This window comes from Seriola dumerili, unplaced genomic scaffold (assembly GCF_002260705.1).
Source record: "Seriola dumerili isolate Sdu_G_001 unplaced genomic scaffold, Sdu_1.0 BDQW01000003.1, whole genome shotgun sequence".
In the NCBI taxonomy this organism is placed as follows: domain Eukaryota; kingdom Metazoa; phylum Chordata; class Actinopteri; order Carangiformes; family Carangidae; genus Seriola; species Seriola dumerili.
The window spans coordinates 1,362,701-1,385,000 of NW_019174258.1; the positions used below are offsets into that span (position 1 = coordinate 1,362,701).

General features: G+C 39.4%; 1 protein-coding gene across 1 annotated transcript; it reads left to right on the forward strand.

The window, feature by feature from the left end:
- Positions 1-1,117: 1,117 nt before the first annotated feature.
- Positions 1,118-12,218, forward strand: cmtr2 (cap methyltransferase 2). Its single transcript, XM_022741619.1, has 6 exons — positions 1,118-1,175; positions 1,282-1,380; positions 4,915-4,982; positions 5,675-5,806; positions 7,835-9,094; positions 9,565-12,218. The coding sequence occupies exons 1-6, from the start codon at positions 1,118-1,120 to the stop codon at positions 10,609-10,611; spliced, it is 2,664 nt and encodes an 887-aa protein (XP_022597340.1). The 3' UTR covers positions 10,612-12,218.
- Positions 12,219-22,300: the final 10,082 nt, after the last annotated feature.

The following is a 22,300-nucleotide window of genomic DNA, read 5'->3' on the forward strand; positions in this document are numbered from 1 at the left end:
ATGACCTTATTTTCTATGCATCAAGGTTATGACCAGCAGGCAGAAATCATCATGATGGAGATAACATGCATCCATCACTCTGCTGCTCGGCCTTTATTGAAGCGCTGACAGCAGATCTTTGACCTCCGGGCTGAACTCTGTGGGATAATCGCTGCAGTGGCAATGAGCTCAGGTGAAGGAGAGGCCCCTGTCACCTTGTATGTGTGTGAGTGCAGCAAATAAAAATTAATTCGTACAGTGTTTGTGATACAATAAGTGCACTAATGTTGATCTTTTTCACTATGTTCTTTAAATCTTTTTTACTCTACTGAATAGTTGACTGTGTTTTATTTAGAGACAAATGTTATGTGAATAAGCCATAATGACAAAATTGCATGTTGACTAAAAATCTTTATCTACTTTAACAATTTTCATTTATTTCACTTTAATGTAAAAGAAGTTTAGTTCATCTGAAATTGGCATATTTTTGGTGAAATATGTGTGAAAATAATGAGAAGATCTTTTATATTTCACACCTTTTGATAGATGTGTTTCTTTTGAAAACATAATTTCTCAAAGCATCATCATAAAAACACGCAGTGAAACTGAACGCAAGCAGATAGATCTACAAAAGTCAAGAAACCTTGTTAATTACATCTATTACAATCATTAGATGTGGTGCACGTTTGGCTCAGTGGCGTGTGGTGGCTTTTTCAGACAGGCTAGTAGTATGTCTTGACAATGGTGTTTTGAAACTAATGCTAATGCTAACAGTTGTGTATGTGTGCAATATCATTTTTGTTACATATCCAATGTAAGCATTTACAACTATGTACTTACCAGTCTAGAAGAAACATTGCGAGTTCAGCATCACCTGATTTTTCAACCTGGAGAAGGTGGACAGCTTCTTCTTTTGTTCAAGGGACCTGGTGGTGAATCTTGACTCCAGCATCACTGAGCTGGTACAGAGGTTCAGTAAAGAAACATTTTATTTGAGATACAAGTAGACCCTATTACAGTATACTATACCGTTGTTTTATTCTGGATATCAGCAGATACAGAAATCAGTGTGGCAAATATACAGGATCTGCAGTGATGAAATGTGTGAGAGTGTGAAGCTAACTGTCTTCCCTAGATGATGACTTGCTATTCTGTGGTGCGCTTCAACAGCCCTTTAGGCTTCACAGCTCACTCTGGTAAGTGTTTGGCAGTCACATAGTGTATGTTGAAGTCAAACCTCAAGGTTTAAGAAGACGCTACCTCTTCAGATGTACCATTACCAAGTGTGTCCTCTCCTCTTAGGCATTTACATCTGTGACAGTGCTCACCAGAAACATAAATCTGGTGATGTGACAGACCGTCGGTTCACTTATAATGACAAGCACCTCATTGAGACAACTGGTACATCTGTGTGTCACCAGCAGCGATGAACGGCATACCTGCTGTTCTACTAAAAACAGGTAAGAGAACAGCTCTATATCCAATGTGTTGAGCAACTTTCCCATAGAGTACTGAATTATTTATAAAGTCCATTTGCTCATGAGTGTTGTTTCCCTTTTTTTAGCAGTAGAAAAGTCTCATGGTGAAGGAAGCGGACCTGCAGCATTGGAGGCAGCACAAAGACAACAAAGATTATGGGCAGCTTAGAGCCCTCTAACAACTGCTGCTGAAAGAAAATACATTTAAAAAAAGCTTCACAGTCAAATCAAGAAGTTTAAATATATTCATCCAATATCAATATATATAAAAAAAACCCAGCATTTTACAATTACAATATTTTGTATCCTCCTCCTGATTTAAGAGAACTACCCTGCTGCTATTTAAAACACTAACTCTGCCGTTATCCATGTTTGTTTCCTTATCAGCTGTGAAAGTGAGAGGGGGAGATGGACCTGAACGACAAGCAGATCAATCAGCACAGACCGTTGCAGTATTTTGGTAACGGAAATAAACTGGTGTTTTACAACAACTCCATCATGTTATGTTGAAAATAAAACTTTTTGTAAGTTGATGAAGTGACAACAATAACCCACATGAAGAGTAGTACAATACAAAGCTTAAAGGGGGTGGTGAAGTGAGCAGCACTGTTGGCAGGAGCAAAAAAAGAGCAAAATGTTAATGAAAAAGAGCCACAATGAGCTCTGGAAAGTTCAATAAAAATAACATGTGAAATGCCATTTGGATGTCATGAGGCGAGGAGGCGTCATAAACTGCATGAACTGGGCAAAGTTAATGAGTGCTTTTCTTTTCTCCACCACTCTGTGCACACTTATGAATAAATGTGCCATTTCTATGCTTTATTGAATACATATCAACCCAACTATTGATTACATGGACATCACAGTTTCCTTCAACACTACTGGGTGCTGAGGAAGAGATACTGTCATCTTCTCATTCACCAGCACCGGCCTATCTGGCTAAATCAGTCGCTGGTCTCGACATAGACATATGCTCCTCGGATTTCGCAGCTGTCTGAATTCTGGCACTTTCCCTGCACCATATTATGTAGCTTACAGCTTCATATTTTGGGGAGATAACAAAGCATATTGCTTTACTTCCACTCACTACTGGCATATCATGTTATTGTGCCCTGCACTCTTGAGGCCTGAAAGGTGCACACCAGAAAATATCGGAAAATTCGCAATACTCGATACAGTTACAGGTTCAGACAGAGTATAACAAGGCAACGTAACACTCGAACCTTCCAGCACTACAGCCATGGCCGAACCAAACTAATGGAAAGACATTAAGGACAAATATTCTTTAGCAATGTCCTTACTGTCCATACTCCCTCCAACGTAGAGCTTTACTACTACCATCTTTGTTGGGTATTGATAAAAAGGGCAGGTTTCAGTATGAACTCCGCTTCCTTGTGTGTGATAAAAGTGATCTACACTACAATCAGTGTGAAGGACATGTCTGTGTTGCAGTTTTGTTCACAGGACACTGTCACTGATTGAGACTCACATGTGGTTTGTTAGTGGAGACCATGAGAGCTGAAGGTTGGCGGGAACTGGAGAGTGGCTGCCCTTTAGGAATAATGTGCCACATAGAGCATGGGTGTATCTGTCTCTCTTACCATTTGCACAGCACATTTAATTTTTTTTCACAGTCACACATGACCTTTAAAACCTCACTTGCTTCAATATAAATTGTTGTTGGATTTGATTTGTATACTGTAAAGCTCCCAGTCCCCTAAGGGCCATGTAAAATAATTACATGACTCTACTCACTTTCAAAATAAAATTCCCTTAAAAGCAGATTTTGACCAATTTACTAAAAATAATGTTAAATTCATATAGAAGCCATAGTATGAGAAATGTAGCCAGGAAATCCATTCAGGGTAGACACTTCTCTCTTTCAGAGCCAAGATGTACAGTATGATAACTACTGAGCAGCAGACAAGATACCATTTGATACCATTTGATTCAGGACTATTATTGTTTTTATTCTCAGATTATTAAGTCATACCTGCATGCCCAAAATAAGACATTCCTTTCCCCTCCACTTCTTCAAGCACTTCCTTGGATTGACTGCCTTCCTCCACAGGACTTATCTGAGATAATGCATTTGGGCAGTACTGTAGGAACAGCAAGTCATAAATAGAACAATAACTCCATAATGCACACTGCACACATTAATATTACAAGAGGTGTCACTGATATAGCAGAAAATCTGAGGACAAAATGTTTACACCCACAATTTTTGGAAATCCTAATTGCACCTGGAAATCCCAAAGGTTCATTATTTATGAATGAGACTCTTGTGAGTGTCCTGTTTTTACTTAGTCACATATTTCTTATTAAAACCTGAATTACCCTGAGATACAAACAGTATGTAAAGCCCATTGAAACATGGCATTAAAATGCAATATTTGAATTCAGTTTTCATCAGCTCACACTGTGGAGAGCTCTAATAATTATATAACATGATGACACAGATCAGTTGGATAATCGGTCTGAAAATATGAACACACACACAAACATGCACGCACGCACGCACGCACGCACGCACGCACGCACACATACACATACATACACACACGCGCACACACACACACACACACACACACACACACAAACCAGTAGAATAGAGGATCATACAGTTTATTCAGCAGCCAGAGACTCAAATTCTACTGAATTCACTAAATGAACTGAAAATTAGAATACTTCACCTGCATGTATATACTAATTATCTTTTTTTGATTTACATTGTTATGTGTCAGAAAAATCCATCATATATGTAATATTAGAATCGTCACTCATGGAGGATTAACAGATGCACATGTTGAGTCACAATCTATGTTAATGAATCTACAACAAGTTAAAACAGTAAATGAACTAGTCAAGAACATTTTCTGGGAACAAATGACCATTTCAGACATTTTTACAGGACACAAAGTCAATAAATTGTGTTCAGTGTTCTGTAATTAGTTGTGTATAAAGCAGCTTCAGGCTACCTGACCTGAAAAACTTGCAGTCAAACTTAACACACCAAGGGAATCTTTGTCTTTTTCAACATGTTTGGACAAGCAAACATTTGATCCTTTCTGAAACAGTGTCTATTAATGAAGGTGATATACTCGAACAAATAACCCATAAAATCAACATGTTTTCATTTTCATAATTTTAATCACCACAAAAAAAAGGATAATGTAATTACACCCCTGCATTTATCACACCTTCAGATCCAAAAAGGGAGAGTCAGGTGTTGCAGGTTCCTCTAGACTTCTGATGTTGCCTTTGCTATTGAAGTGTGTGGTGTCATCATGCCAAGATCTAAAGAGCTCTCTAATGCCTTCAGAAAAAAGGTTGTGGATGCCTATGTGTCTGGCTGGGGATTTAGATAAAATCTCCAGACTATTTGAAACAAATCCACTGTAAGGAAAATCATCTACAACTGGTGCAGATTTCAAACCCTTGCCAATTTGTCCAGGACAGGCTGCCCCGGAAAACTCAGCCCAAGAGCAGACTGATGCAAAAAGCAGTCTCCAGGATCTACAGGTAACTCTTGCAATTGTTGGTGTCCAAGTGCATGTGTGTAACATCAGAGAGAGATGGAACAAATTTGACCTGGAGGCGTGTCAGGAAAAAGCCTTTGCTGTCCAAAAAGAACATTATCGTAAGACTGCAGTTTGCCAGTCAACATTTTCCTTATGGTTTTGTTCAAGTATATCACCTGTACTATGTCAAAGATGATCAAATGTTTGCTTGATCAAATATGTTGAAAGAGTGAACGTGGAATGGACTTTTTTTTACACATGACTGTATATATTACTATTTGCAAGATAACATATTATTTTCAAACGAATTCACAGATTCACTGCTTGTCATAAATCTTCATCCTTCCAAAGACTCAAGATAAGATGGCTGCAGACAAGAACATGGTTGATATGTATTTTCCAAGGAAACAGCTGTTTGACGGCAAGTTAAGAGGTGAAAATATTCAAAATAAATTATACATAAAATCGTTGTTATAGTTATTTTTTTCACTTATTTGATTTTGACTGGTGGCAACCAACAAAGCTTAAAATTATGTGACATGCACCTTTAATTGAGGCCCCTCCCCCTCTCCAAACGCATGCGCGATCTTGTTCTGAGTCACGTGCCGCTTGGTTTAGCTTCCTGTTAGCAGCTGCTGGCTGGTGAGTTTCTATCCACTGTTTTCAGGCTGTCTGTGTCTCTATTATCGTCAGGCAGCTCCACAGACTGTGCACAGGGACATTGACATGACTCTGAAATCATGTAATGAACAAGAAGTGTCAGTGAATTCAGCCACGGCGCGGTTTAGGAGACACAACTCGGCCTTGAGCACCGCGCTGCTGGAAGTGACCCATTCAGGTCCAGCTGGAGGAAAACTTTCATTTGACAAAAGTTAGTGTTTTTTCACAAACAACATTTATCAGACGGGAGACTTTTCGCTGTTATTTATCGTCCCAAAACACGCAGCTACATAAAGGCGGTTTGTCTTAATACAGCTGCAAAAGTTTTATTCATACACTCATTATTTGCCTCACATCAATATGTCAGATTTTTTCAGCAGCCAAAGGGGTTTCCTAGAGTCTGTGCAGGAGATAAATGATCAAACTGGATTTGTGCATACACTATCCAGTTTGGGAAGAAGCAGCCCAGCTCCTAGTGCTGCTAGTGATAATAATTCAGTGTGATGATAATTCAGTACTAACACTTCTTACTTATTGTCCTTCCAGATTATGCCAAAATTGTTTTATGATGTGAATGATAGATTTAATTTGGCTGAACATCTGTCACAACATGAGATCTCATTACTTTTTGTTCATCTCAAGCACTGAACATCATTGGAATGGGATAGAAATGGGTTCAGATTTTAATTAAGGCAGCAACCCAATGACTGCTTTCACTATCAATTGACGTGAAATTTTTTTGATTAATTTATTAGTGCATTGCTAAATGCTTAGTCAACAAAATGGCCCAGGGTGTTATTTGCTTTCTTGCTTTGTATTAAAAAAAGGGATTCGTACAAATATTTGGCATTTTTATTTGGTATATTACCTAAAGCTATTGTTTTAATTAATTCCTTAATTTTCTGTCATTCGACAAGTCAATTAAACAACTAATTGTTTACCACTAATTTTAATTCTGACAAGCATGTAGCTAATTCTAAGTTAATGTTCATTTGTAAGTTGATTTTTACTTTAGGTTTGTATTTATTGATCTATAGCCCAGCTCTCACAGATTCTTTATTATCATACAGCACATCTGTGATTATACATGCAGATGTAATTAATTATCACTCAATGTAAAACTGATCTCAACTCCCTCACTGTATTAAATTATCTCACTGGGTCTGTCTTATGGTTAAAACAGTAGCATGTTCTTCTTAGTTTATGTTAACAACAGCTGAACCATTTACAAAAAGCACTGCGCAGATGACTTTCATACACAGCAGCAGTGCTTATCAGAGTGATTTACGATGGATAGTTGATGAATGTGCTGTCGTTACCTATATGCCGTATATTACCATTCATCACTGAGTCACTCCAGACTAATCAAGAAATAACCCAGAGATATGTTCCCCTGCCCAGTGTAGTCATCTAAATCATGTGCACATGAACAGAGAATTAGCTCTGGGGTTAATATGATTCTGACTGTAAATTATTTTTATGTCATTAATTAGAAATTGCTCAATAATTACGCAAATTGTTCAAAATGATTTCCAGCTTACCTTGGTGAAGTTTTATATGGCTTAGTCAAATGAATTACCACCACAGATTGACCTGAATGTAGTTTCTGAAGACCATGCTCTTGTGTCCACCTTACTGTGGTGATCAAACATAATGTCAAAAATGCATTGTCACTAAGCTGAAAACTATGTCATGAACAGCTGACAATGTGGAGATACATGGTTTTCACAGTACAGTAACAAAATATTTAAAGTTTTAAGTTTGAAGTTGGATCCTCGTGTAGCCATCATATGAAAATGTTGATAAAATATAGTGTTGAGTGAATTTAGACGAGACTGTGTGTTTTAGTAGTGATGTAGAACGTCTGTGGGTGGGGTAATCACCACCAGTATTTACAGCCTGTCCTGTTGCCCGAGGGCACCACATCACAATGAGTTGACGTTAGTAATTCAGCACCACTCATGCATGTAGAGAAAAGTAAAGGGTTGCAGAGCTGAGCCTTGGTGTAATTCACTGTGAAATGTAGTGTCTGCAGATTTTTTCCCTTAAAGATCAAGTCTTTATTATGCCATATGCTGTTAGCAGCTCAGACAAACACTCAACAGTCTGGTGGATTACATCAAAACTTCTAGAAAAGTGGATTTTTTTTTTTTAATTAAGTGCATGTTTAACTCCTCATGTTGTCTACAACAGGTGTGGAGGATGAGCTCAGGCAATGGGACCAGGAGGAAAGTTGGCAAGCTGCAGCACTTCAACAACATGGTGGCACCTGACCCTGAAACACTGACTGAGGTTCAAGGTCTGTTTAGTAAAGTTAGAATCTATGTGAAACCGTCTAATGGGGAGTGGTGTATCCCTGATCCAAATATTGCTCTCAAACACCAATCAGAGGAGCACTGCCGGCTGCAGGCCCTGAAGGTGTCGCTGAACGCTGTAAAGAACCAGCTCAGTGACAAGAACGTCCAGGTCTGGCATCAGCACACCAACTCCACCAATCGAGCCGGGAAGGTGATTGCTGCCGTACGCTCTGCTGCCAACCCGGAGATCTGCACTCAGGCCTGGTGCAAGTTCTACGAGATCCTGGGAACCTTTGATCTTCTTCCAGATGAGGCTCTTCAAAGTGGAGAGCTGAACACAGTCCACCTGTGTGAAGCTCCAGGGGCCTTTATAACCGCTCTGAACCACTACATCAAAACCAGCGACTGCACACGCTACTGTGACTGGAGTTGGGCCGCCAACACTCTCAACCCGTACCACGAGGCTAATGGGGGCAGCACGACCATCGCAGATGATCGGTTAATTGCGAACACGCTGCCCTGGTGGTTCTTTGGCTCAGATAACACAGGCAACATCATGATCCAGAAACACTTGCTAGAGCTGCAGGTGTTTGTTTCCAACATGCGTAGAGTTGATATGGTGACGGCAGATGGTAGTTTTGACTGCCAGGAGAACCCGGATGAGCAGGAGGCGCTCGTGGCGTCGCTGCATTACTGCGAGGTCACAGCTGCATTGCTGCTCCTGAGCCCCGGTGGCTCCTTTGTGCTGAAAATGTTCACCTTGTATGAACACTCCTCCGTCTGCTTACTCTTCCTGCTGAACTGCTGTTTCCACTCCGTCAACGTCTTCAAACCCGCCACCAGCAAGGCAGGCAACTCTGAGGTTTATGTTGTGTGTCTGAACTATGATGGCAAGGAAGCTGTGAGGCCGTTGCTCTCAAAACTCATTCGTAATTACGGACCACATCTGGCTGATAGAGAGGCACTTTTCCCCAATGCACTTATCCCAGAGTCGTTTCTGAAACAGCACGAAGAAGTGTGCTCTTACTTCCACACACAGCAGGTGGAGACGATCACAGAAAACCTGCGGCTGTTTGAAGGCATGAGCACAGAACAGAGGCAGCGGCTTGACCACGTCAGGGACTGTATGGCTCATGAATACCTGCAGAGATTCCAGGTAGGATGTCTGTTAAAGTTCAAGCCTGACCTCTGAAACAGCAGCTGCCAATTTCACCTAAAGGTGTTTTTAAAAAAATAAACTTTATCTTCAGCATTTTCTACACTTAATTAAAATGGTTTTGCCAACAATCTATAATTGTTTGCAATGAGAGCGAGAAAAGCTTGCCTGCCAAATGACTTAATTTGTAAATCGACCAGTGTAATTGTTGACTTTTACAAAATCCAAAATCTTTCCTTCTTCCTTGGTGAGATGCGAAAGCGTTGCAGATCATTTTCATGGAAGAAACAGTCTTCCTGTAACTTTTTTTTCAGTTTAGTTCCATATCCATTGAAGCTATTGTGTTTTCTGGTACACAGGTTTTTTTGCTCAAATACAAATAAATCCAACATTAGTCTCAGGTTTCATTGTAGCTGACAGTGAACGCTTTCAAAAACTTTGAACTTGATCAAGTTTCTCTCTGTGTGTAGGTGAGCTTCCTTCCACGGAGCCGATGGATCTCCCGTAACACGGTGAGTCCCGCCTGCTGCAGCGTCTCAGCGGGCCGACCCCTGGGACAGAAGAAGCAAACAGGCTCCTTTAATGAGCGGAGGGAGCTGCAGACCCTGACCTGGAGGGAGCGCATCGAGAGGGGTTACCATGCCAACTGGATACAGAGACACTGCACTGAGGCCGAAGGTACAGGCTGCGTGCTGGAGGGCCCCCTGTCCGAGTGTCGCGTGGATTCATGGTACGTTATTGTCGGGGCTGCACTGCCTGCACTCAGAAACTCTCCGTTCTGTGAAGGAGGACTATTAAACCACCTCAATGAAGCCCTGATGGAGACGGTAGTAGACTGGAGTTGTGTAACTCCCTGTGACTCTTGTCATCTGGTTTGCACAGCCTCCATTTTGTCCAGTATTGCAGGTATTTGCGTCGATGGTGACAGTGATGGGAACAAAAAGAAGAGCCAGTGTCTGGTGTTTGGCAGCCGCTCAGTGTGGGGTGCCTGTGGGAGCCAAATTGGGGATTTAGTCTTAACATTTTCTGTAGAGCCTTCATTTCCTCAAAGAGGCTGCATTGCACTGCACGACGGGGAGCCGCTGTACCAGCAGCAGCTCTTGGGTTGTGTTGTGTTTTCCCTGCAGACCCTGAACTCTGGGGATGCCCTGCTGCTGCCCGTGTTTTCTGCCCTCACCCGTGTCACAGCCGCAGTTGTGCTCTGTCTGCATGTGTGTTTTCGCTCTGTCACGTTCAGGTGTCCGCCCCCCTCTGGTGTAGTCGGGACAGTGCTTGTGTGTGTTGGCTTCTGCCCTGAAGCTGCTGCTCGAATACTCCCTGTTCTTACTGAAGTCCATAACTGCATGAGTCAGCTGTTACGAGGAGAGGAGGGTAAAAGTCAGTCCCCTGGCTGGGACAGACAGGTGCTGCAGTTTATTCCCATGGAGGAACTGCTCAGTGGTGGACTGACTGAGTTCCTGTGGACCATGAACTCTGAAATCATCCAACAGAAGCTGCATCTGCTCATGCAATCATAGTGCAGGTTATTGAACTGTGACTCTCATTAACATGGTATTGTTTCAGAACCGGTCTCATTATCTTACAGTCTGTTTTATTCTTGTTGACGCAACAGACTGCGGTACTGCATGCTTCCATCAGGAAGTGAGACAGTTTTATCAGGCTTCATACAGTTCCCTCTGGAAACAACAGACTCTGTAACTTTCACATATGCAGTTCTACTCCCCTTTAAGTCAATGATGATGATCCCCAGCAGACATGGTCTTAACTGTGTTTTCAATGCTTTTTATTTATTAAGGACATTTTTTCCTCCAGTTTGTGTACTGATGTTTTGGATACAGTACCAAAGGCTTCATGGATTTAAAGGAGCTATTTTTAAGTTTTACTTCTGCTACATAGCCAACTGTTAGCATTAACAGCTGTTTACTTACCAGTCTTGCCAAGAGCTTCAGCCATTGTTGCATTTACAAGACAAGAGTTTGTAATATGCCCCCTGACCAGTGACTTGGTATCGGAAAGTAACGAGACGGGCCAACTGGGCCGGAGCTAGCTGGTTAGCATGCTAACTAGAAGAAAAGAAGTGGTAGAAATAGAATCAAAACAAGAGTTAATATTGGCGTAGCTTTCACCAGCTGGAGACAGCTCTTGGCGAGTGAAGAAATGAAGTTTGATGCTGAACTTGCAGCGTTTGAAAGTAGTACGTGGTGTGGCAAAATAGAATTTAAGCTTGACTAAAACATCAGCGTAGCATCGGTATCAAACTATATATCGGACAATGAATAAGAGTAGTTGAGGTCATTTAGAAACAGCCTCACCATGACATGGTTTGTTTACTTTAGTGCACTGAAAAATTTATTTTTCAACTTTTAAAATGTTCTGTTCAGTACATATTCTAGTCACATATACAAATTCATCCAAACAATCAGCAAAATGGTTAGCCCATGGAAAAAGCTGATATTGATATTTTAGAGTTAAAAACCTGATAATAGTATGTTCTTATAGTAACAGTATACTATTGGTTATTAAAGAATTGGGCCTAAAAAAAAGTTAACTAGTCAGGTCTCAACTTGATTTGAGTTCATCTTAGTTCTTATTTCAGCTGTAACAAAATGTTACAGCGCTACAGGCGCAGAAATCGATGACCTGCAGGCGAGAAAATCACTGTCTGATGATAAAAACTGGCAATGCATGAAAATGCTTATTACTTTCAGCACTAGATCAGCAGAACTCATCTGTGACTAAATTCACTGAGGATTTTTGGGAGGTTGAATAAACAACAGTCTAACCCTCAGCACCAAACCTCCTGTCAGTCACAGATGGTTTGTGTTGAAATCCGCATCGCACAGAGCCTGGAGTTTACCCTGAAGTGCCTGTTGTCTTTAACAACACATTATTTCATCCCAGGATGTTGGGGAGCTTTTTTATATTTTACCCATCATGCATCTTGTAGCCAGCTTCCTGTTTGCCAATCAATTTCTCGTCGTGTCCAGTGAGAAAATGTTTCTATTCTGATGAGAGGACAGTCTGAGGGCACTAAAGTCTTTTATACTGCATGGTTTATACAACTAGGGAGCTGTTGAAAAAGAAATATACAAAATAGCTTCAATAAAAACATACTCTATTTGTTCATCAGTGTTTTTTATTTTTGGTTTCTGGTTTTTATCAGTATAATGTTGCTGACGAATTTATTTTCGTACAAAAATAATAAAAATTTGCTTTGACGAATGATATGAAGTTAAACTTTTCTGAAAGTGTCTTAAATGTCACAAATATCTAAATAACTGATGTGCTGATATCCTCAAATCAGCACATCAGTTGCAGGTGTCCCTTTGATTACTCTTTGATTACTAAAATATTTTGTGAAACCACACAAAAAATTAAATTGCCCCTCCAAACAAAACAACCTGCCGGATTAAAAGAAAAAGGTTTGTTTTAGTTCTTGGCTGAATGCTGATTCATAATATTCAGGTATGAAAAAACAGTTTGACTACAGATTGTCGTATACTATTTTTGTTTCTCATGATGGAAAATCTCTAAAGATCGTGTTTCAGAAACAAAAGTCAAAGAGGCAGTAAGGCTCATTATACACCAGAAAACAGAATGGGTGAAAACTGGAGTGACTTTGCTATTCTGAGATCCTCTTCAGATGCTGTCCTCTTGCAACTGCAGCAGAGGAGACTTTTTTATTGATCCAGATCTATTTTCAAACAATTCCTAGATTGTTACCACTGGTGGTGCAAAAATGTAATATAAAATGTCCTGAGGTACTGAGGCATCATTCACACAGTGTCTCCTGCAGCATGCTTTCACCTTCAGCAGCACGTTTCTATTTCCTGTCAAAATACTAAAACAGAATTAAGTAAAACACAATACGAAGTCTCATTTTAGTATGTCAAAAGAGAGATATATCTCTAATCTGTTTATTGCCAATTGTTTTCAGCTTATTGTTTTTTGCTCTTTGGGCCATTCCTAATATAGGTGAGTATTTTGGGTCAAGCTGAAAAAACGCTCATCACAAAAGGTTTCTATTAAGGTTTTCATTTTGTGAGATTAATACCTCAGTTTCTGCTCTTGTGATATTGTGGATTACAGTTGAAAACTGGATTAGAGAGCAAATCAGCAAGTCATAATCTAATAATATGTCTCCTTGTTTGTCTGACACCATCGCCCACACAAACAATTCAAATCAGACAGATTAATATTAATCACACAGATTAATACATATTAAAGATTTAGGAGACTTCCATGTTCTTAGCATGAAAATCAGGGAGGAAAGCAAATAAGTATTGGGTACAGTGAGACCCTTTAAAATGTCAGTGCAGTGTGTGAGACAGAGTGAGTGTGTGTGACTGAGTCAAGTGATTGGGTTGTATTGTGTAGCAGGAATCTAATCCTTCCTCAGTGCAATATTCTTCTGTCACCACTCTGGCCTTTCCAAATATGTACACACACACACACACACACACCAGCAAAGCAATATGTGTGTGTAACTGCAGCTGATACTGAATACAGTCCAATCTGTGTGGATGAAGTGATCAGATGGTGAACTTATGAACTCAGTTTGAATTTATCCAAGTTTGAAGCTGAATTGATGTAGTTTTAATTTGTTTGATGAAAAAGGTTGTTGACCTACAAAACGGGTTATTTTTTGTAGATATCACTGATATGTGCATTAATTAATGAAGGCTAGCTGTAGGTTTTGTTCCTTCAACATAAAAAGAAAGATGTTTGTATTCATATTTCTTACATCAGTGATATCTATAATAATTAAACAGTTTTGTAGGTCAACAACCTTTTTCATCAAACAAATATATATGCACACATATGACTATATGTGGTGATAAAATGTTAGCAGGTCAATCTGTATCCATTGATATTAGAGACCTTATTAATGCAGTTCAATTATAAATCAAATGCATATCAACAATAGTAAACCTCAGGCAAGCAGTGAGTTAAAGGACGAACAAACGTTATTCATTGTAACACATTATAATACTGTCAGTATATATGAATGTTATGTTGACCCTTTGATTCTCTTAGTGTTCTCACATCACTGTGAACGGAGACTCGCTCTTGCTCTGCCGTCCACATAGAAAAGATGTTTACACACCAGGTGAAGTGAAACTCTCATTATGCAGCAAAAACAAAGCCGCAGGCAGAAACTTGTGGGAGAGTGGTGTTCCCCGCAGAGGATGTGTTCATCAGAGGAATTCAGCTCACTCAGACATTTGTCTCTGATCTCATTTTCACTGCAATCACTAATCTGTGAGAAAAAATAAAGCAGTACAACAGTCCTCAAAACATTCTCAGCTCGACAAAATGGCCAGAAAACTCAATGTTTTCTCGACCGTGTCGGAGATATACAGTAAGCTTGATAGTCACCTCTGAAAGGAATAGTGTCTTGGTGTATGGACTGAGTAGTATCGATCTTCTCATCATGCTCTCAGCGAGAAAGTGAAGCATAGTCTTTGATAAATATTACTAAATAAATAAATAAAACTATAATATTATTTACATAAATAACAATATATTATTGTAAAATAATGCATATTTTCAGAATACTATACTTATTGAGACAAAAAGAAAACGTTATTTAATGAAATTAAATGTATTTTCAATATATTTCAACCATCTCTGATCTGTGTTGCCACTGTCCCCAGGGTATAGGGTCAGTTGCAACATCTGAATTCTTCCATTCAAATAAATAGTGTGATATGTTTTATGTAATCATCTTTAAATGGTATGGGTAGTTAGCAGACAGATGTAGATATAAGATTAACATATAAAAGATTGGTTGGTCTAGTCCAAATAGTCTCTGATTAACTGAGAGAAATGCAACTGTCCCCAGTCTCCCCCTCTAGAGCCGAAATAATTAGCTGAATGATTAGTCTATCGAAAGAAAATGAATTGGTAGCAATTTTGATATTTGATTAAGCCTTTGAGTCACTTTTTAAGCAAAAACGCCAGAAATTCACTGGCACCAGCTTGTGTAATGTTAATACTTGTTTTCCTAGTTTTCTATGATGTATGTTTTCCCAACATCTTTGGGGTTTTGACTGTCAGGCAAAACAAGCAATTTGAATATGTTAAGTTTGTGTTTCACTATTTTGCGACATTTCATACAATGAGCAATCAATCAATTAATAAAGAAAATAATGTCAGAGGTATTGGTAATAAAAATAATTGTTTGTTTCAACCTTACAGTGCTCCTATGATGGAATAATACTAAAGTACTTTCCTGTTTTCTGTGTTATTTGACAATTTGTTAAAACACACTTTTATAACAAACAAGCTCAGTATGGCCAAAAAAAAGTTTTTAAACGAATTATATCACAGTTGATATTCTACATCAGTGGCACAAAATTGTGACACATTAGTGATTAACCAAATTATGTAGACCTAAATGATGATCTTTTTTTTTATATTCTGGAGTCATTATAACATCGCAACAGACAGGTGAATACATGTACAGCTTGGTTGATTTTGAAACAGTGAGTGGGAGTCTTAATACAGGATAAATGTTGAGGATGACAGTTATGTTTCAGCTCCAACAAGATGAGGAGCAGAGTAGAAATAAACACACCACTGAGCAATCACAGCGAACATCTGCTCTCTGTCACAGCGACACTGCAGCGATGCAAACGAGAAACGCTCTCTCCTCATGCAGCTGTTGTCTGTCAACAAACCCTCTTTGTCCTGCTCAGAGACGAAAGATGGATCATCTAAAAATACAGAGAGGAGAGATCAATCTCTGAATTAGAAAAGCAGATATGAGCCAGGTCACATCACATCTGGCGTGGTAGACAAAAACAACACTTTTACATTATAAACAGGAGTTTGAGCAAATATGAAAAAACACATTGTAATTTGTGTTAACAGCCCTGGTGAGCGGCTCGTGAAGTTACTGTCACGACTGAGGGCTTTTTAAAATCCAAAGCAAAGCCCTCTGAGGTCTGCTGAACAGTTACTGATAGTGATGAAGCTCAGCTATTTTCTGCAGTATTAGTGGAAATGTGAAAATGGAAAGTGACTAACAAGACATAGATAAGAAAAAAATAGAATTGTGAAGATGTAATCCAGCCAAACTATGATGGGTTGACTTCAAATAAGTCACCCTGTGAGATAAACCATTCCTGCCTAGAGAATGTGACCGCTGCAGATAATGTCTGAAGTGATGAATATATACTGCACTATATTCTTGCATTAATCCTCAAGACCTTCCTAAAAGAGAATACACAAATGCAAAATCCATGAGAGGAAGGAATTAATTAATCCAGCTTTCATTTGTGTTATACCGATGGTTTTGAGGTTGTAGATACAGCTCAGGAGTCTGTAGGGAAAAATTAAAAACTCAGCGAAGGAGAAAAGAGGGATTCGGAGTCACAAATCTTTCCATGTGGCAGGTGTTTTCCATTCATAAACAACAGCAGCCAATTAACCTCTGACACTTGGCCAGAATTGGAGTGTCAATCTTTGTCGATTCTTGGAGATATTGCAGTTTAGTTCCTGTTCTAATGGCTGCTTTTATGGATTGAGTATGTAAATCATGTTGGACAGTCTCAGATTTATTGCTAAAGCACAATGGTTTTTGGGGTTTGTCTTTTTAAAATGCTAATCAGTTTACTCTCTTCTACGGTGCTGTCTGTGCAGAGAGGAGCCAGCAGGAAACACAGGTCCTGAACTGTGATGCACAACATGTGCTTTGTGTCGGATGGCACATACATAACTGTGTTTACACTGAAAAAAAAATATATGTAATATCAGCTATCTAAGTGTGTGATTCTTAAGGTCTTATTAATCGTAGCACTATTATACAAAAACCCTTTGCACAGTTAACCAAAATATTCTCAAAAGGTGATTGACATGATCAGCAATTAAAAGTACTATAACATTTAAAGCCCCCGGCATTTAAGGATTGTAACGTGAGGATTTATAGTGTTAGCTGTATCTGAATATTAGAACAGTCCAAAAGCCTATTTTCTCTTCATAACTAATAGTTGGATATTATTCATTTTATTTTGTGTTTCTGTGCTGTATAATTTCCATATGGTACACTGGACAGGGACTTGATGGGTCAAACTGTCAACTGCTCCAATACACACAGCTGAGTCTATGTGACGAAGTGGGAACCATCCAACCGGAAAAGATTTCAAAAGATATTATATTGTGTTATATTATATACTGTATATTTTATAGTGTAATATATGCACATGAGCTGAAAGGTAATGTTAATTATACATTTCAAAATTTCTTTAAAGTTATTCGGACCATTTGATATGTTGCTACTAGTTCAACTGGGGAAAAATAATATGGAATAAATCATGGACTTTTCATTCTTTTGGTCACTTTTAAATGATATACATGCAATTTCAAAATCACAAATTTTGTACCGATTTTATAATTTGCAGTTTATGACATTAACCTGAATCAAAGAACAATATCCGAAACATTCCACACAGCACCATGACATTCACAACACAATGACATCCTCTACGATCACTGGTGGTAATGAAAACATACTGTGAATCCCCTGCAGCCAATTACATCAGTTGTTGTTGTTGTTAAGTGATTTAAGTTAAGTGATGAACAGTCACAGGTAAAGATGAAAGCTCATAGTGATTTATTTTATAGAAACCCCAGAAACCCCTGGTAAAATCCAGCTTGGTGTTCTATTGTTTTAGTCTTTCAGACTTCACATTAAGTGACAAGTGCTGTCATTTCATCTAGAGTCAGTGACATAATGGGGTTACAGCTACATTACCACTGCACACGTTTTTTCCACATTTAATAGTAAAACTCCATAAAAAGAAGAAAAGTGTTAACCATATATTATTGAGGTGTTTGTGCTCTACAGACAGAGCTATATGCTAAAGATTTTACACAGTTGTCTAATGTTATCCATATGAATATAAATTGTCACAGGTTACAGTGTATTACAGTGTACAGTGTAAATTGTGACTACAAACCTATTTCTATCATTTTCACCAATGGGCCTACATCAAGCTTTTCACATCAAGCTTTATTTAAATGGCTTATACATATCAAAATAAAGTATGTAATGACATATGATAAAACATTCGTAGTTTGCAATATAGATATTACTTCTGATAATATAGCCTAGATACATAAAAAATCATATTAAGCTCACAAAATCTTTTGGGTCAGAGAATACAGAGTAACAGGTTTAAATTAAATGACAAACTGAATTGTGAAATTCACTCCAGACTGCCAAACCTGAGACATCTGAGATTTTCATTTAACTGATAGATGCTATTATCGTGTACCACAGTATATTCTCTAGGGCTGTAGGATAAAAGACTTGTAATATGAGTTTTTTCAGCTGAGTGTGTCATATGATGCCTTAGACCTGGGTGATAGGTTGGCTGTGGATTACTGCTCTGGGTCAAATATAAAAGTATAATCAAAGCGATGTGATGCAAATTCACGAAGCAGCGTTTGTGTGACGAGGTGAACATGTCCACGGACAGATGTCTCATGCTGGGTTCATTTACAGTTGAGAAATATTGGATTGGATATTGGAAATATTGAAAGTAAAAAACAGAAAATTAAATTAAAAGATGATTTGTATAAAATGTATTTTTATAAAAAATTATTTTTATACAATCTCTTTGTGTTTACTATGTTTACTACTATTATTTCCTACTCATTACATTGAAAATAAGCACTGCGATGCACACCTTGGTAGACAGATACCTAACATTCAATCATATGACGTATTTCTCTGTTAGGTAAGTCTAAAATGTGAACGTGGTATGGCTGAAACCTGCCAGGCCAACAGCTTGCACTTTGAGCTCAATGTGTAATGGTCAAAATAAAAACACAGTGCAGCCAAAGCATTAAATGTGCAGCTGCCAGAACAGTTAGTGTGTGAAGCTGCTGCGTGTTTGTTGGGTTTTCCAACAGTTTGTCAGATTAGCTCCCATATGGCCTGCATCGGCTTTAGCTTAATTTGATTAATTTGTTTCAAGACTTGTAATCACAGGAGCTGATTTCACAGAATTTCTCTTCTACATTTATGTTTGAACAGTCATAGTCAGAGGCTGATAGATTAGATCTTTGCCAGTGTTGTTTACTACAAATTGGTCTGTCTCTCTTTCTTTCCCTGTCTGTCTCATGGTCTCTCGCTCTTTGCTTGAAGTCACATCGATAGACCTCTGTTCACCCACTGAATTGAATTGACTCAATAAAAGCGATTGCCTGGACAGAGGTGGGGGCAGAGGGCACAAATCAGGCTACGGGGACACTTGTTGTTGGCATTCAATATGTACACACACACACACACACACACACACACACACACACACACACACACACACAGCACACATCCATCTGAGGATATATTTGCTCAGGTATGTATACCGCACTTTTATATGTGCATGTGGGAGTGCTTTGATGCGCTTCAGTGCATTTGTTTATGGCGGCCTGTCAACACACGATGATTCATCACAGCACTGAGCTCCTGCTCTTAAACATCTTTTCCCTCCATGTGTGTTTGTCTGCACAGATTCATATTTCTCCTCTTAAAAAACACAGATGACGAACAGTGGTGGGTGCAGGTCGGCATGTGACGTGAACCCTTAACTCAGTTACTCAGTCAAATGTGTTTGTGTGGCTTGAGACACCTTAAGGAAACCGCTATCCACATTGTGTGATGCGCTCTGACTCTCATCAACTGTTTTGTGAGTTGTTATCCAGCTGAAAACTGTTGTTGAACCGCTGTAAACAGCTGCCATCATTTCGTCAGATTGCATTCTGCCTAGTGTCAGCTGCTTTCAGCCCTTTATCTGCTTGCTTCTCTCTGTGCTCACATATAGGTACAGTATTTAATACTGCCAAATTCCCAATGAAGCTCTTCTCATTTACATGTTTTTCTGTTAATGTTGTGACTCTCTGTGCCAATCCATTTTGAAATGGATTCCCCAATGGGGAAACTTTATCTCAGTCACGTGGTATTCAACTGACCAACATTGGGATTATGATCACTCAGTCAGCCAGACACAGACATTCATGATTGCAGGGCTGCCCTCGCTGTTGTGGTCCAGCCCAAAAAGGGCAAAACAACTGGAACATTTTTCTTTTTTTCCAGCTGTAATATTATGCATTGTCCCACAGAACACACCGATGTGTCCCACCATGTATGTAACTCTTTATTTTCATCCCCTTGCTTTATTCACAGCACTTCTGTGTGTTTACGAATACCCAAGAGGGACAACTGCAAGCTAGTGCTGGAAGGCAGGGGTAGAATAAAAAGAGTTTGTCTTCTGGAAATGTTTGAATCCTGTGTTCTTGTAACAAACATATGAAGATATGAAGCATTTAAAGGAATAAATGGAGATTCTTCCATTTAACCTGCATAACCACAGTGAGCGCTGCCAAAACATGGGAGAACTACATCAATACTGTGCTTGACTGCCTCCTGTGTAGACACACCCAGGGCGCTGAAGCTGCTCTGCCAACGTGCTGCTTATGCTGCACCTCCTGCGTAGACAGTGTTAGGTGAGAAGACTGATACCATTCACTCCAGGGAGTCACTGCTCCCAGTCCAGAAATCATGCAGCACATAACATTATAACACAATGTGTTGTTTTTACACTTTGATTTTTGTATGGATTAAATAAATAAGATATGACATGTTAAGGGGTGAGATTAAGAGGTGCTGTCACATGGATTTTGTTACCTTTGGACAGAGCCAGGCTAGCTGTTTCCCCCTGTTTCCAGTCTTTGTGCTAAGCTAAGCTAGCTGGCTGCGGGCTGTAGCTTCATATTTAGTGTACACATGAGGGATGTAGATCTTTTCTTCTAACACTCAGCAAGAAACTATTCCTTTAAGATGCATATGTGTGTGTGTGTGTGTGTGTGTGTGTGTGTGTGTGTGTGTGTGTGTGTGTGTGTGTGTGTGTGTGTGTGTGTGTACGTGTGCAGAATCAGATCACTCTCTGCATTGCTCTGCACGCACTACAATTTTTGGACTGACTTTAAATTCTTGTTACTCAACAATGCCTTCCCACCACTTTTCTTTTTGTAGATCCATGAAGTTGTTGCCTCACAGCCTCATTACAGGGCTCACTATTGCATCAGGAATACAAATAATCACTTCTTGTCTCAAGTGACATTATTCCTCATGGTAGGGTTGTTTTTGCAATTGAGAAATGTACTCTCTGGAGATCCAGTATCTTAATGGTTCCCTATGGATGAGGGAGAACACATCACTCTGCCTGCATATAGGAAGATGTCTATCTCCTCCTAACTGTTCAACCAAGTCAAAAGGTTTATCCAGTCGACTTGGCTGTTCAGCCCGCCTCATCTGTGCATCACCGTATGTGATGATGTGATGATGTGATGTTTGGGTTGCATTGTGTGAATTCAGCTCCTATCTCAGCAGGAGACGGCAGCGTGATGGTGGCGGCCTGCCGTTACTGTATGTGATTCTCTACATATTTGTTGCCTATACAAATTTCATGCAGTAAATGATGATGCAGTTGTGCTCATTGTAAGGTTTTTTTGTTCTGCTGGGAAATAATCACAACACAATCTGCCAAATAGACTGAAAATTGTATTGTGTTTTATCTGATTTCAGCATAGGTTTTCCAGCCGTTGGCAACTCCAGCAGTCTCCATCTCTGATAATCACACTATAGTCCACATTGTGCAGCTGATAAAAATGGCTGATTACTGCAATGAGGCACCCTGTCACTCTAATTTACACAAGTCATACACTCACACTCCCGCTGCTCAACCGCATTAACACCGGAGCAAATGTCTCTGGCAGTCAAACCCGGAAAGCTTAATTTAATCTACATGCACACTTCCACACAAATAAACCCACACTGTGGTATTTATTCCTACCAACAATATGCACATTTGGTATGTATTGTTCCTTTGAGCGTGTAATTATGCACTTCTAGATGCTGTTGTCTCAGCGCCATCACACCAGTGAGGAGGACTTTGGTGTAATTTATTATTTTGCAGAGGGATTTCAGGTGATATCTGATTGGCTGCATGGTAGTGTAGTGAAGAATTGAAAGTTCAGGTTTGGAGATGTCCTGCTCATCACAGAGCACATTAACACACCTGTCCCGAAAGGCTGCATAGCTAATGATGACAAGTGGATAAGATAAACAGCCACATGGATCACTGCACTGTTATCCGCAGAGGACTGTCAGAACAGCATCCCGGCCATTCAGAAGAC